Source organism: Cadophora gregata (assembly GCF_030347475.1).
Source record: "Cadophora gregata isolate MNR1 chromosome Unknown scaffold_17, whole genome shotgun sequence".
NCBI lineage: Eukaryota > Fungi > Ascomycota > Leotiomycetes > Helotiales > Ploettnerulaceae > Cadophora > Cadophora gregata.
This window is the reverse complement of record NW_026695940.1, coordinates 870519-884242: the sequence shown is the minus strand read 5'-3', so window position 1 is coordinate 884242 and position 13724 is coordinate 870519. Positions and strand designations below refer to the sequence as shown.

The window sequence follows — 13724 nt, the reverse complement described above, 5'->3', positions numbered from 1 at the left end:
CATCTCCCGACGTGTGTGCTAGGCGTGATGGTTGGCCCATTTGCGAGAACTACACATAATTTCAAGCTCTCTTATCAAATGACGGGACAGAACAATGAAGTAGAGCTTTCTCCTCATGCTGTCAAAACCAAGAGGTTATGACAGCATTTTCCTGAAGTGGTATAATGGAAAGGACGAGAAGTCTCTGCAGGCTCAGCTTCTTTATTTCTCCTTCGGTTTCACTCTTCCTTCTTCGTCCTCTCTGTTCGCCGATGCGCACTCCTTTCACTTCCTCTTTCTCCTAAACCGTTTGATCTCGAAGCGAATTATCCCTGTATGCTTATTCTGGATACCACTAGAATTTTTTTCCAAGGCTTCTTTGGACGTCTTTGTTATATTTATATCCCGGCAACTGCTGATCTTCTCCCATCACACATCACCCAATTCAACCACCAAAACTGCCAACAAGTCCGAGTCCCGAACAAACCAATGGCATTTGAGTGCTTCTACCCAACGCTGATATCGCTGAAGGTGATATGGCTGATCCAACGTTTGCTTGGCGTCTACCTCCATCGAACAACAACCCCGTCGAGGACAGTGGAGTTCATGTGGTGCGACAAGAACGTTAAGCAGAGTACCGGACAAGCGATGGCCAACGTATTGCAGAAGCAGTTCTCCGAGGAGAATCATGTTGTGGGAGATGATGCGGTCTTTGTCATTCCTGACACTCAGAAGAAGGTGTTTGTTATCATTCGGTGAGCTGTTCCACCCTGCGATGTCCATTGCTGTCAAGCTTTGTTATTTTTCATTTATTTAACTGATTTTCACCATAGCTCGTCATTGGCTCCATCCGAACAAACAGTAGGCAAGTCCAACGAGTCATTTAAGCGACCAAAATCTTCCCAAGGTCTCTGCAGAGTGACTTTTTTCGTGTACAGCACTGCCGGTAAGTAAAGAGAACCGATTTCTTCCGAATATAATGTAATTCGTGGTAACGCGTTCAGATAATGAGTGGGGTGGACAAATCGAGAGCAGGTTCAGTGGTCATGTCTGGGTGAACTCGGGCGAGGCGGAACGGAAGGCGAATCAGCTGGAAATGTCGCTGTTCCAAACGCAATGCATGGAATCGGCGCACGCACAAACCCCCCCCCCGTGAAGACCAGGGGCCACCTCTCAGTGCTGCCGAGTTCCATGTCGAAACAGGAGGCAAAAAGTTCACGGAGCAGTACAATAGGCTTGTGCCAGGAGGTTCGCGGAGTCTTAAATACCCATGGTTCAAATCACCGCGTTGATTTAGAGACGCGGAAGGAAATCCGTTGCGGTATGGTCATGGTGGTGGCTCAGGTGTCAGGGTTTGGGTTTGATTAGCAGCACTGGAGTTCGGAGTTAAGCAATGAGAATTTGGAAATCAATTGTCAGAGGAGTAGGATTCCGCCGTGACTTAGCATGACAATCCTAGATGTTGACAGAAGTAAAACCTTAGCTGTTCAAAGTGTTGTTGAAATCAGGTGGGCATTTAAATAGAAATCTGAGCCCCAATTCAGAAAACACATGTTGCTGACATTTTGTTCGTCAAGTGTTGACAAAATCTTTCGCTCGGTTTGATACGTACGTACACAGTAAAATGGAAGTCACCTAATTACGGATAGCAGACTGAGGAATGAGAGTAAGATCTTTACGGCCTCACTTGCATACATTCCAAGGACTGGAAGCGGATATTGGAACTCTAGTAAAATTATCAAATGTTCTGTCGGGCTTCACTGAATGCCCTGAAAATAGCTTGAGACTTGTCGTTAAATATGATTCAACTCAAAAACCGTCGAGCTTGACCACCCGGCTAATGAAATGTCTGAATCACAAGAGGGTAATGTCCCAAGCTGAATGGTTCAAAGACTAGTGGAAGCTTGTAGTCCCCCCAAGAGCAACAAGCTCTCATGCCCAGCATCAGGATTCACAATGGGCTGTGGCACCCTTCTCAGATGCTAACTTAAAAATGGGCCAGTAGTCCGCATGAGCGGTAGTAAGAGGGCATGTCGGAAACGAATGAGAAGTAGAAAGCGAAGGCAAAGGCACAATTGAATTTGCAACGTATTTCCCATATTCTGTTGCCTATTGCAATGGCGACAACAAGGCTGATACAGGAATTATATCCAGGAAAGATGGAGTCAAGAAAATCTCTCCAGCAGCCAATCGTACCAGCGTCGACTTCCAATTGCTTCTGGAACAACGAAGATGGGCTCATTTATTGATCATCAGCATGGTATGCACATATAGAGGCAGACAAACCTCAATCGAGTAATATTCAAAGAAATCTTGACCTTGTTGCCTTCTTCTAAAATCGCAAACTTGACCATTGACACCTGAGGACCACAAGGTTTCACATCCCAGGCCCGGCTGACAATTCGGCACAACCGCAATATGGAATCCGGCAGTCGTGGACTCCATAGGAATTGAGAGAAGTCTCAACCTTCTACTCGTTGGAGATCGTCAGGGGATAGTGATAGGGCTGATATGTGGGCCGTTCTGTGGCTCTGATGGCGGGGTAACTTGGGAAGTGGCTCTGCCCTGACGACCACGATACTCGATTTGAACCTTGAGAAACTGTGTCTCGCAGATAGGGGCTTTATATGCCAAGATCCTGTGGTGGCGAGTTGCTTGACACAGCCATAACCATCTGACGTTTGCCAGTCATCTTATGACAAAGAGTATGCCTGCCGCATCCGAAAGACGACATGTGAAACAAGTTCAGCAGCTAGAAACCAAGGCATATTGTTCGTCTGAGCAATGCGAGGCCAAACTGTTGGGCTTCGTGATCTCGTACTCTTGGAATGTATTTTTGGACATTTCTGACTCATGAGAGCACTTGTACACGAGTAGTAGTGCCAAGTCCACTCGGGAAGCCCAGCCCGGAACACAGAATGTCAAATGATCACGAAGCAAGCAAAACACCGCTGGAATACACATACGTCGGACATGAAGCTGACGAGATTTGAGTGGAAAGTAATAACAACTGTGGGAGGGCAAAGACGGCAGAGAAATGAATGAAAAGGGAACCTGGAAGGACACAACAAATCAGTCACGTGTCGGCGACCCGAAGTCCTGGATCCCTTCAGGTTTCCAGATATATTTGAAGATCAATATCTCACCCAGTCTCTCATTGGCCGTCTCCATGGCGGGCGGGTTTTACAAGACGTCGTTACTCATATGGCCAATGACAGCGCTCAATCGGGGTGCCGGCCCCTGCATTTCCCTTATCTCCAAGCCACGGGCTGGGCGCAGCAGGAGACCCAGCCAGGGCAGGACTCTACCCCGCCAGCCCGCCGACTGGTGGAACGGCTCCACGACGTCGTGAGCATCTCTGCCATTGTCCCGTAAGAACATTTCCATTTGTAAGAGCTGGACACCGCCATCGGCTCGACCGTGAAATGTCGGGGAAGATCTCAACAAAAGAAGCCGGGGAGGAAGGAGTAGAAGCGTGGGCGGCAGACACAGAGCAACAATGCTCGCTGTTCCGTGGCGCGCGGGAGTTGTTTGCAGAGTGACGGACGAAAAGAAAATGGAAGTGTTGCTTCGGTTGCTGTTGGCGTGAGGCACCGCACCGCATGGCATGGCATGGCTTGGGCTGGCATGACATGGTGGGGGAAGCGCACCAAGAGGAGCAGGATGAGCAGGATGAGCTGCGGTGAATGGCTACCCGGCAGCACTTCCCTGGCTTGTCTGACGCAGTGCGACTGTTTAACTGTTGTGAGGTTGGTCGTCGTGCAGGTTGAGGATGTCGATGTCTCAAGCTCCTCACGATACGATGGGTCGATGAACGGTTGTGTATCTGGCCGGAGGGGGGCTAGAATGTGTCTGTCTGATATAGGCAATGATAGCTGGTGAAGATTGAAGATTGATGCTTGGGCGACGACGACATCATGGTCTTCTGTGGCTGGGATAGGAAGCTGATCTCGAGTGGTTCATACAGGAGTATCGGACGCAGCGATGATCTCCTCATTCCAGAACGGAGCTGGGCTTCAAGATCGATCGTGTCCTACCTTTACCTTTACCTTTACCTACCGTTGGTAGCCCAAGTGAGCCCGGCGACATTGACACTCCTACTGTAAGTTGAGTGACGGACACTTTGCTCCCTTCCGCCCGTGGTGATATTTTGTAGTCAAGTATTGATTGTTAAGTTTTATATGCGTGCGTGCGCATACGGAAAAAGTGCAAGCAGGAACAAAACTCTAAGTTTCCCTCCCTTCCTCGCTCGCTGCATACATCCACAGCACACCCGGTTGAAATGCACATTGGGGGGAGGGACAAATCGGGAAGCCGTGGCTGGAGAGGAGGGTCTCTGCAAGCAACTGCATATTCAAAGTGCAAAGGTGCAAACTTCCACGAAGTCTTCTCCGACGCCATCACAGACCGATGCGATAATTGCCGCAAAAGCTGGTCAGGGACGCTGTCGTGTGCTCGAAGAAATTTTGGAAATGAGGGATATCATGCCAGGCCGCTTAACCTTAGTAGTAGTAAGAAGCAAAGGAAACCTTGCAGCGAGATTATGTACCTCACCACGCTCTGGCATTAATATTGCTTCTTCTGCTCGAGAATTACCTGGTCAGCACAACTGAGATTGGACATCCATCATCCCTCCCCTGGTCTCCATCCACCTCATCCCATCCGCTTCCCCAAGCCATCCACCCACGAACGCAGCACCAGCGCCGCCGCCAGCCCACCCGCGCTACGATTATTTAGCCGAACCTAGGACCCCCCCCCCCCCCCCCCCCCCCCCCCCATCCTTATCGGAGGGCTTTCTTTCAACCATAAAGTCAACCAGGTCCCGATCTTCGCTCTTCCACCCTCTCCCTCTCTCTCTTCATTATTTTCTCAACGCAACAAGACTCGCTGTCTGTTGACCATTGCTCCTCGCATCACTACCCACTACCAAATCTCCCCATTTTTACTCCCCCAAAATCGCAAACATGGCAGGCTCTACTACCGTCTCGTACACTGCCAATGTGAGCCATTTCCCGATCTCCGAAATCCCCCCGCCACGACCAGACCAGACCAGGCTGACGATTGTGTAGCTCCTGAAATACATGTCCCTTGACCAGAAGGGAAATGCTATGGCAGAGTGAGTATTTTGAATCGAGATATACCAGATCTACATTCTAATTGACGGAAAGGTACATCTGGATTGATGCTTCTGGTGGTGTCCGTACCAAGTCAAAGGTGAGATCCCGCCTATTGCGCCACTGCGAGTCATTTCTAGACAACATCTAACATTCTGTGCTTGTAGACCCTCACCAAAGTTCCAGAAAACGGTATTTTCAAGGTTGAAGATCTCCCCGAGTGGAATTTCGATGGATCGTCGACCGGCCAAGCCCCTGGCGACAACTCTGACGTCTACCTCCGACCCGTCGCGATCTACCCCGATCCATTCCGCGGCGCACCCAACATCTTGGTTATCACTGAGTGCTGGGACCCCGACGGAACCCCAAACAAGTACAACTACCGCCATGAGTGTGCTAAGCTCATGGAGGCGCACAAGGAGCATAAGCCGTGGTTTGGTCTTGAGCAGGAGTACACTCTTCTCGATCAACTAGACAGACCATACGGCTGGCCACAAGGCGGTTTCCCCGGCCCACAAGGCCCATACTACTGTGGTGTTGGAACTGGCAAGGTCTACTGCAGAGATATCGTTGAGGCTCATTACAAGGCTTGCTTGTTCGCTGGTGTCAAGATCTCTGGTACCAATGCCGAGGTTATGCCAGCGCAATGGGAGTTCCAGGTTGGTCCTTGTGAGGGCATCGAGTGTGAGTAGTGTGTATCTTTCTTCTGGAATCTTTCTGACATCGGACCAGTGGGCGATCAACTCTGGCTCGCACGTTTCCTCCTTCACCGTATCGCTGAGGAGTTTGGTGCCAAGATCTCATTCCACCCCAAGCCAATTCCAGGTGACTGGAACGGAGCTGGTCTTCACAGCAACTTCTCCAGTGAGGAGATGCGCAAGCCTGGTGGCATGAAGCACATCGAAGCCGCTATCAAGAAGCTTGAGGGTCGCCACAAGGAGCACATCGCAGTTTACGGAGAGGACAACACTCTACGTCTCACCGGCAGACATGAGACTGGTAGCATCGATTCTTTCACTTATGGTGTTGCCAACCGTGGTTGCTCCATCCGTATCCCCAGAGAATGTGGTCACAAGGGATATGGTTACTTTGAGGATAGACGACCGGCTTCAAATGCCGATCCTTATCAAATTACTGGTATTATGATGGAGACTGTAAGTTCGATCCCTCCATGAAATCAACTCCAGCTAACGTTCATCTAGATCTATGGTTCCGTTGAGTAGATTTAGAGGTGTTCAAACTGGTTTGGATGGGTTTGGGCGTGTACAGATTGGCGCAGTGATTTCTAAGCCCTTGGGATTGCCCGTTTCTGCAAGCGATGTTTTTACTGCCTGCTCTCTAGTTTACAGAGTTGCCATGTAAACTGCGCATACAAATCGATACAAAATTTAAAACTCACCGTTATGTTCTGTCACGTGTCTCAACTATTGATCGTTTCCCTCATTCTGACATACATAGAAGGGCTTCTAGGACTTTATGTTTACTCGGAGAGGAAAAGGCGATGATCTAAAGATCTTGGGGGCTTCAATTGAGGGGTCACAGCCTTCTTCAAAGCGTTGTCAGCCTCGTGCCATGCATTGATGACGTGCAGGAAGTCCAAGCTCCCAAGTCCCAAAATAATCCCAAAGCTTCAGAGTTTCTAAAGCACAAAATATCCATCCCAGATTCCACCACCATGCTTTTCACAATACTGCCTAGAGCAGCAATCCGCTGCTCACTCAAGACGCCAATTCGGTCAATATCAACTCTTCAGTCAAATCCACACATTGTAAGTGCCTTTCGTGGTTAAAATAAACGCCAGAGCAACTTCCTCTCTCCTCATTATCTTCACAAAAGCCGTAGTATTCCTCACATCTACTAACATCTCCCTCAACAGTATGTTTTCCCCTCACCTACATCACCATCTTCCCACATCCTAACCCTCCTCCCAACCCAACCTCCAACCTCCTCCTTAGCAATTGGAGAAACAAATGCCCTCCCTCCAACACCCACCTCTGTCACAGAGAACCCACACTTCATGCGCATTCTCTACGATGTCCTCCGTCTCCACGCCCCATCCGATCCCTATATACAAGGCCAGGCTGCAGCTTTTGCCTCGAGTTCTGGGTCTGCGTTAGGGTCCGGCGGCATGTTCTTCCCACAGCAGAATCAGAGTGGAAGAGGAGGACGAGGTGCGGCTAAGAGAGGACAAGCTGGTGTTGGAGCGGGAGGTGCGAGTTCGCAGGGTGGAGCTGGGGGAGGAGGGAAGGGCGGATGGGTACATGTTAGTGATTTGAGGGCGCCACCTGACTATGGGAGGATTGCGTGGCCGGAAGATATCTTTGGTAGTTTGGAGGTGGATGGGAGGGGGGAGTTTGTGGAGAGCGAAGGAGGGACTCGAGGAAATTGGCAAGAGAGTGGGAGCTACAGAGTGATTACGAGGGAAGGGATGTGAGTTTCATTTATTTCCTTTTGTTTGGTGGCTTGGAAATTACTGGTTTCATGAAAGACTTTCGACTGGCTGAAGAGGTTGAGGTTGTGGATGGTTACTGACTGTGAGTAGATTGGGGCTGAGCGATTTCTTGAGGGGCAAGTTGGTCGAACGGTTGATGGAGGAAGAGAAGAAAGCTTTCAGGTAGCCAAGTGACTTGTTGCCAGGAGTCGACTGTAAGATAAGTTGGATTAGAACGATATCCATCTCTGCAACAAGTACAGAAGGTTTTGTATGATATCATAGGAGTTGACTGGACGGACAAAACCGACATCACTCTCTACAAAGCCGTCGTGGATGAGGAAAGATGATTACGGCCGGAGGTATTGAAAGCAAGCCCCTTGTTATTGGTCGAATTTTCCGCTTTAAACATGACCCAGAATGAAAGGATCAGGATGGAGTGTTACACCGATGATCGATCGCATCTGCATACGTGGATCCATAGATTCGTGAGTGTTTACGTCACTTGGAGTTTGCCCTGATGGGGACAAGAAAGGAGTAGAAGGGTATTGTATGTTTGAAATACGGGATGAAACGAAGTCTTCTTGGGTCGTTGAGTTGTGGATTTAAACTACTTTTTGACTTTACTCGTATTTGATATTGAGAAGTATCCCAGCCAATTCATTGCTTCTACCCGAACGCAGTGGAGTGGACATATTCTGGACTCCGAACATTGACATGGGACACGGCTGGTTTCATAGCAAAGTGAATGTTTTTTGTATGCATGAATTTCTTCTTCACTTATTGTTGAAGTTGCGAAGGGTCAAGGTATTTGAAAACAGCTTCGGAGGCATTCAGGATCTGTACATACACTCACCCATGCAAATCAATCAGATACGCCCGTATCACGGACAGTCTCTTACTTATATCTCTGGTTTTCACTTCGTCAGCAGACAAGGTTAAGTCTTATAATACGACAGGAATCAGTTTCTGAACAGCGTGAATGTCTAATCTAAGCCTTGGTGATTTACTCAACTAGCTCATGAGCGATTACCCCACAAAGTCAAGAGTCAACCTGGAACGTTCAAGACAGCGTCGCTTACTGGAGTGGACTGACAGCCTGACCGAACTCGCAGCTCTTTGTGACACCCACCTCTGGAACCTCCCAACGACAACCCCAAAAACGTCACAATATCAAGAAGTGAGACCAGAGGACCCAACGCGCTCTCCTCTCCCGGCTCTCCCAGCAGCAGCATGCCTACAATAATTTCGTGAGCACGCTTTGAATCATCATACAACCTCACCTTTCAGAGTCTTGAAGACGTGAAACTCAGGCGGCCCACGAAGTGTTGGTGGGGCGGCTCTTCCACCCCTCAATCAAATCCCCGGGCTCTCCCAAAAGCAACAACAGCCCCCCCCCCCCCCCCCCAGCAATGATGCCTCACGGGGCCTACGAAGACGGTGAGCTCGAGATCTCTCTTGCTCCCTCCGCAAACCGTCGCGCAAATAATAAGCCTCCCGATGCCAGCTCGCGCCGTCCAAATGGCAACAATCACCGTTCCGTTGAGCAGCCTGTGCCCCAGAAGAAGGCAGAGCAGCGTATCGGTGCCTACCAGATCATTCGTACACTCGGCGAAGGCTCCTTTGGAAAAGTAAAGCTGGCTGTCCATCGTGTTACGAATCAGCAGGTGGCCTTGAAGATTATTGCTAGGAAGAAGTTGATCAGTCGAGATATGGCTGGCCGGGTGGAGCGGGAGATTGAATACCTGCAATTGCTCAGACACCCTCACATCATCAAGCTGTATGTCTAAGTGTTCCGTTGGCAGGGGATGAGAGAAGTGCTAATTACGTTCTCGCAGATACACGGTGATCAAGACCCAACTCGAGATTATCATGGTCCTCGAATATGCTGGTGGGGAGCTCTTCGACTATATCGTTCAGAACGGGAAGATGAAGGAGGACGAAGCTAGGAGATTCTTCCAGCAGATCATATGCGCCGTCGAATACTGCCACAGACACAAGATCGTACACCGAGATCTCAAGCCTGAGAACCTTCTCCTAGACGAGAACCTGAATGTCAAGATTGCTGACTTCGGATTGAGCAATATCATGACAGATGGCAATTTTCTGAAGACGAGTTGTGGGAGTCCAAATTATGCAGCCCCAGAAGTCATCAACGGCAAATTATACGCTGGTCCTGAAGTCGACGTATGGAGCTGTGGGGTAATCTTGTATGTCTTGTTGGTGGGAAGATTGCCATTCGACGATGAACATATCCCGTCTCTCTTTGCGAAAATCGCCAAGGGTCATTATGTGGTTCCCAACTACATGAGCTCTGGTGCATCTGCGTTGATCAAAAAGATGTTGGCTGTAAACCCAGTTCACAGAGCTACTATAGAGGAAATTCGCTTGGATCCATGGTTCATGAAGAATCTACCTGCATACCTCCAGCCTCCCGTTGAGGAGTTTCTCGATACTGGTGTGGATCCCAGCAAGGCTATCACCCCGAAACTTATTGCCCCTCATGCTAGTCCGGCTGTCCAGGAGAAGCTCCATGACCAGGTCACCGAGAAGATCAGTAAGACTATGGGTTATGGTATCAAGGATGTTCAGGAAGCTCTGGCAGCCGAAGAGCCATCTGCTATCAAGGACGCCTATCTGATTGTCCGAGAAAATAAGCTCATGCAAGCAAATCGTGAGTATTCCCAGCATGACAAGGAAACCATGTCTGTGTCTTTGCAAGTGTAGGGTTTAAATATATCGAATACTGACTATGAATAGCAAACTTGTCTGACGACAAAGGCCAACTACTATTTCAAGTACCCTCGCCACCAGCTTGGAATGATGGCATTAAGCTAGGAGGTATTGGCTCTCCGCCCGAATCACCCATAGTCAAGGAACCCACTGGCAGTCCAGCTGTACTTCCTATCCGTCCAAGCCCACTCATTGATGCAATGTCACCCCGCTCCTCTAGCTCTATCGGAACGGATAGATCAGTCCGGCCCTATGTGAGCAAAATCGGTATCCTTCCCAGCAGTTTACCTGCATATCATCGAGATTACATGGAGGCTCGACGTACAGGTAGAAATGTTGGAAACGTATTGTCAACAGCTCATTCGGAAGTCGAAGAGCCCCATGCTCAAACAGATGCCGAGAAGGCTGAAACAGCACGACGTCTAAATCCCCATTCTCGCAGTCAACTCAAGCTAGATGAAGCTAGTAAGCGGCCTGCTGGAATGACTCCAGTCCCTCAAAAGAAGAACAAGCCCACAAAGTGGCAGTTTGGTATTCGGTCACGAAATCAACCTCTTGAGGCAATTGGGTGCATTTATAGAGCACTTCAAAAGCTTGGCGCAGAGTGGGTAGTCGATGATGAATGGGCTCCTCGACGAGAATCCGGCGACGACGATAGGTACGTCTAGAAGCCTGTTTGAAGATGTCGCTAATCGTTCTAGAACCAATAACAACAGCTTCGTATCCAATGGCAGTGGGGCGTCTCTACACCACAGCGAGTCCATGAGCCAAGGCGAGGATTCCACTGGCAACATGCGATTCAGTAGCATTGATCCAAATGCAACATATAAACTGCCCGCAGACCCCTGGGTAATCCGCGTCCGGTGGAAGAAAGATGGCATGTATCCTCCTGGAATTATCCCTCCTGGATCCACTCACTCATCCTCTCTAGACCTTCGGCGGCAATCAATAGCTTCTCTCAGCAGTGCTGGTGGCTCCCTTCCTTCCCAGGACCAATCGTCCCCACCCAAATTCTCCAATGCGGAACCGATCGATAACGTTGTCATGCATCTCGACATACAACTTTATGAAATGGAACCTAACGTATACCTAGTCGACTTCAAGTGCGCAGGATATGAGACCGCTGAAGGACAGCTGTTTGAGGAGAAGGATATCACGTCCCCATTCCCATTCCTGGATCTGGCATCCAAGTTGATCATCCAGCTCGCAGAAGCTGACTGAGCGAATCAAATTTGCATCATGAGAATCAGGTAGCTACAGCTGATCTGGTCTACGATGGGATGAGGCAACGAATGGGAGGACAAAACAGCCCTTAGACCTTGAAGGATTATTGACTGACACTTCTCAACGGACACTGAATGGCATCCGGGACGCAACATGAAGGCATGGACGGTATTACTGGCGAGTGGAGTGAGGGTACTTCATCGTGAGCGATCAATTGAGCATGGCGTTATTCTTTCTGCGATTGATTATTTTTTTCAGGATGGTCGGTTGAAATACCCGGAAGAGAGCACGCAAGTAACCCAAGGCCGAACGATTTGTTTCCGTCGTCTCGACAGTATTTTTCGTACCTCAATCGTCTGACTTCTTCGCCTGGTATCTAAAATACTGCTGCTGTCTTGTTGTGGAACTGCAGCCTCTTGTTTGCATGACTGGAGCCCGGCTATGACTCATCTTCTCCTTGAGCGAACTTCGTACGACTCAATCCCAACAGATACGAGACTTCCTTCATAGGCTGGAATAATAGGGGAAGATGGGAAGGCGAAAGTTTAATTGATGGGCTGGAAGCATGGAAGAAAAGATCGATGAAGCGATCATTGAATCTCCCCTCTTTTGTGTGCGATAATAGGGCATAATTGGTCATAAAACAGGCATAGGAATTGAATTCAAGAATGCCGTTTTGAGATGATAAGTTCATTGTGTACGAAGAGCAGCTCTTTGTTTGTATGAGATTCTCGTCAAGTCAAAGTATGCTCGTGTCGTTCTTGGGTCTACTGCAGAGCCTTGTGAACTGCGATGTGTGACAAGATAGACTCATTAAACGTATCAAGAACCTTTTGATCCTGCTCGAATCTGGGAGCTTTGATTCACGCAAATGCAACTAGCAGAAAGCAAGAAGTTATTTGTCAGTCTGAACTTTGCAGTCTCCATTCTCATACCATCATCACGAGGTAGTTACAAGGGTGGCGGCAGAAAGATCGATCCATCTGTGTGGTCATCGCCTTAAAATTACATTTTCGACCCATCGAACGCCACTTATGAGCCCCCAAAACGCCGTGCACAATCCCACCAATCCTCTTATCGGTTCTCGACCTTGTCTTCGTAGTGTGGAACAGAGTAGAGCTTTTGTTGACTCATCTCACTATCCCCGTACACATGCCTTTCCTAGATCTCAACGTACTCCTCTTTTCGCATCTTCATAACTTATCGTCTCTCACCAGCGGGAGGTCCTCCACCTGGCGGTCCTCCTGGTGGACCATTCATACCCTGTGGCGGCGGAGGAAATTGGAAATTGGGGGGCAGACCTCCAGGAGGCGGGAATTGAAAGTTAGGAGGGAGACCGCCTGGTGGAGGGAATGGAAGTCCGCCTGGAAATGGTGGCATTGGAGGCATTCCTCGGCCGCCTGGAGGGGGGATCATGCCGTTTGGTGGGGGCATTCCGGGCATACCTGGCATGGGAGGCATACCAGGGAGACCGGGCATACCGAAGGGTGGTGGTGGAACGCCTGGCTCAGAGGTTAGTTTGGTTCCCTTTGTACAAGGCCATGTGTAGGAGCATAATACGTACCACCTGGGAAGGGAAATGGTGGAGGAGGAGCGTGTACACCTGGATTTTGACCGAGCATTGGATTCGACGAGGATTGGCCTTCTGCGGCGTACGAAGAGGTGATGGAGTCGATAACAGACTGGGCTTTCTCATGACCGATTTCTAAAGCTGGATTTAGCTAATTGGTTGAAGGGTCTGGGAAAGGGTTCCATACGTTGGTAGTAGTCGACTACATTTCGCAGATGGTTTCGACCGCTGTTGTGAGCTTTGCGGACGCTCATGGAATCGTGTGTGAGGTACACATCGCAATAATCACCTGGGTGGAGGTCAGTCTTGTGCTTGGAGCTATTGGGCGTTCGGACAGAAGTATTGGGTCTTTGCGCCGGAGGACGACTTACAGAAGACTATAAGCAGAAGTTAGCAATGTCACAGATTTTGATCGCGAGTTTTTATCTTACATTTGGGCATCTTGAATGAGGTCTGGCTTGATGTCGTGGGGTTCAGGTTGTCGTCTGGTCGCGAGTTGCGCCGCCTTTCACAGAAGTTCGAGAAGCGAATAAACTTACTTATGTAAGCAGTACTGGCGAACCCCTGCAAAGCATCATCCTTGCACCAAAAAGAGCCACGTTCTAAAAACCCCCTACTTCACTCTACGCGACCAGTTGGTAGTGAGAGCAGAGCGAGGAGCTGCTTCTTCTTC

The 13724-nt window shown here is 49.3% G+C and overlaps 6 protein-coding genes across 6 annotated transcripts; 4 read left to right on the top strand and 2 right to left on the bottom strand.

The window, feature by feature from the left end:
* Positions 1–315: 315 nt before the first annotated feature.
* Positions 316–738, top strand: ONS95_006116 (uncharacterized protein; the record flags this gene model as incomplete). Its single annotated transcript, XM_058499557.1, has 1 exon — positions 316–738. The coding sequence occupies one exon, from the start codon at positions 316–318 to the stop codon at positions 736–738; it is 423 nt and encodes a 140-aa protein (XP_058350601.1).
* Positions 739–3162: 2424 nt separating this feature from the next.
* Positions 3163–3588, bottom strand: ONS95_006115 (uncharacterized protein; the record flags this gene model as incomplete). Its single annotated transcript, XM_058499556.1, has 1 exon — positions 3163–3588. The coding sequence occupies one exon, from the start codon at positions 3586–3588 to the stop codon at positions 3163–3165; it is 426 nt and encodes a 141-aa protein (XP_058350600.1).
* A 1176-nt stretch (positions 3589–4764) lies between these two features.
* Positions 4765–6490, top strand: GLN1 (glutamate--ammonia ligase). The gene is made up of 6 exons (XM_058499555.1): positions 4765–4979; positions 5049–5095; positions 5148–5193; positions 5261–5777; positions 5826–6247; positions 6296–6490. Exons 1-6 carry the CDS (start codon positions 4944–4946, stop codon positions 6314–6316), a joined length of 1089 nt encoding a protein of 362 aa, XP_058350599.1. The 5' UTR covers positions 4765–4943; the 3' UTR covers positions 6317–6490.
* A 278-nt stretch (positions 6491–6768) lies between these two features.
* Positions 6769–7711, top strand: ONS95_006113 (uncharacterized protein; the record flags this gene model as incomplete). Its single annotated transcript, XM_058499554.1, has 3 exons — positions 6769–6861; positions 6970–7523; positions 7636–7711. 3 exons carry the CDS (start codon positions 6769–6771, stop codon positions 7709–7711), a joined length of 723 nt encoding a protein of 240 aa, XP_058350598.1.
* Positions 7712–8936: 1225 nt separating this feature from the next.
* On the top strand, positions 8937–11478 carry SNF1 (Protein kinase; the record flags this gene model as incomplete). The annotated part of the gene is made up of 4 exons (XM_058499553.1): positions 8937–9304; positions 9363–10198; positions 10285–10915; positions 10959–11478. The coding sequence occupies 4 exons, from the start codon at positions 8937–8939 to the stop codon at positions 11476–11478; spliced, it is 2355 nt and encodes a 784-aa protein (XP_058350597.1).
* An 897-nt stretch (positions 11479–12375) lies between these two features.
* On the bottom strand, positions 12376–13535 carry ONS95_006111 (uncharacterized protein). The gene is made up of 5 exons (XM_058499552.1): positions 13483–13535; positions 13423–13428; positions 13239–13340; positions 13046–13186; positions 12376–12983 (listed from the first exon to the last, which is right to left on the bottom strand). Exons 1-5 carry the CDS (start codon positions 13490–13492, stop codon positions 12682–12684), a joined length of 561 nt encoding a protein of 186 aa, XP_058350596.1. The 5' UTR covers positions 13493–13535; the 3' UTR covers positions 12376–12681.
* Positions 13536–13724: the final 189 nt, after the last annotated feature.

Bases quoted from the DNA above. Each gene is read 5' to 3' on its own strand.
- GLN1 (XM_058499555.1), top strand. From the start codon at position 4,944: ATGGCAGGCTCTACTACCGTCTCGTACACTGCCAAT. The intron at 5,778-5,825 runs GTGAGTAGTGTG...ACATCGGACCAG, and splicing joins TCCTTGTGAGGGCATCGAGT to TGGGCGATCAACTCTGGCTC. The intron at 6,248-6,295 runs GTAAGTTCGATC...ACGTTCATCTAG, and splicing joins CTGGTATTATGATGGAGACT to ATCTATGGTTCCGTTGAGTA.
- ONS95_006111 (XM_058499552.1), bottom strand. The intron at 13,187-13,238 runs GTATGGAACCCT...ATCCAGCTTTAG, and splicing joins TGTAGTCGACTACTACCAAC to AAATCGGTCATGAGAAAGCC. The intron at 12,984-13,045 runs GTACGTATTATG...CCTCTGAGCCAG, and splicing joins ACCATTTCCCTTCCCAGGTG to GCGTTCCACCACCACCCTTC.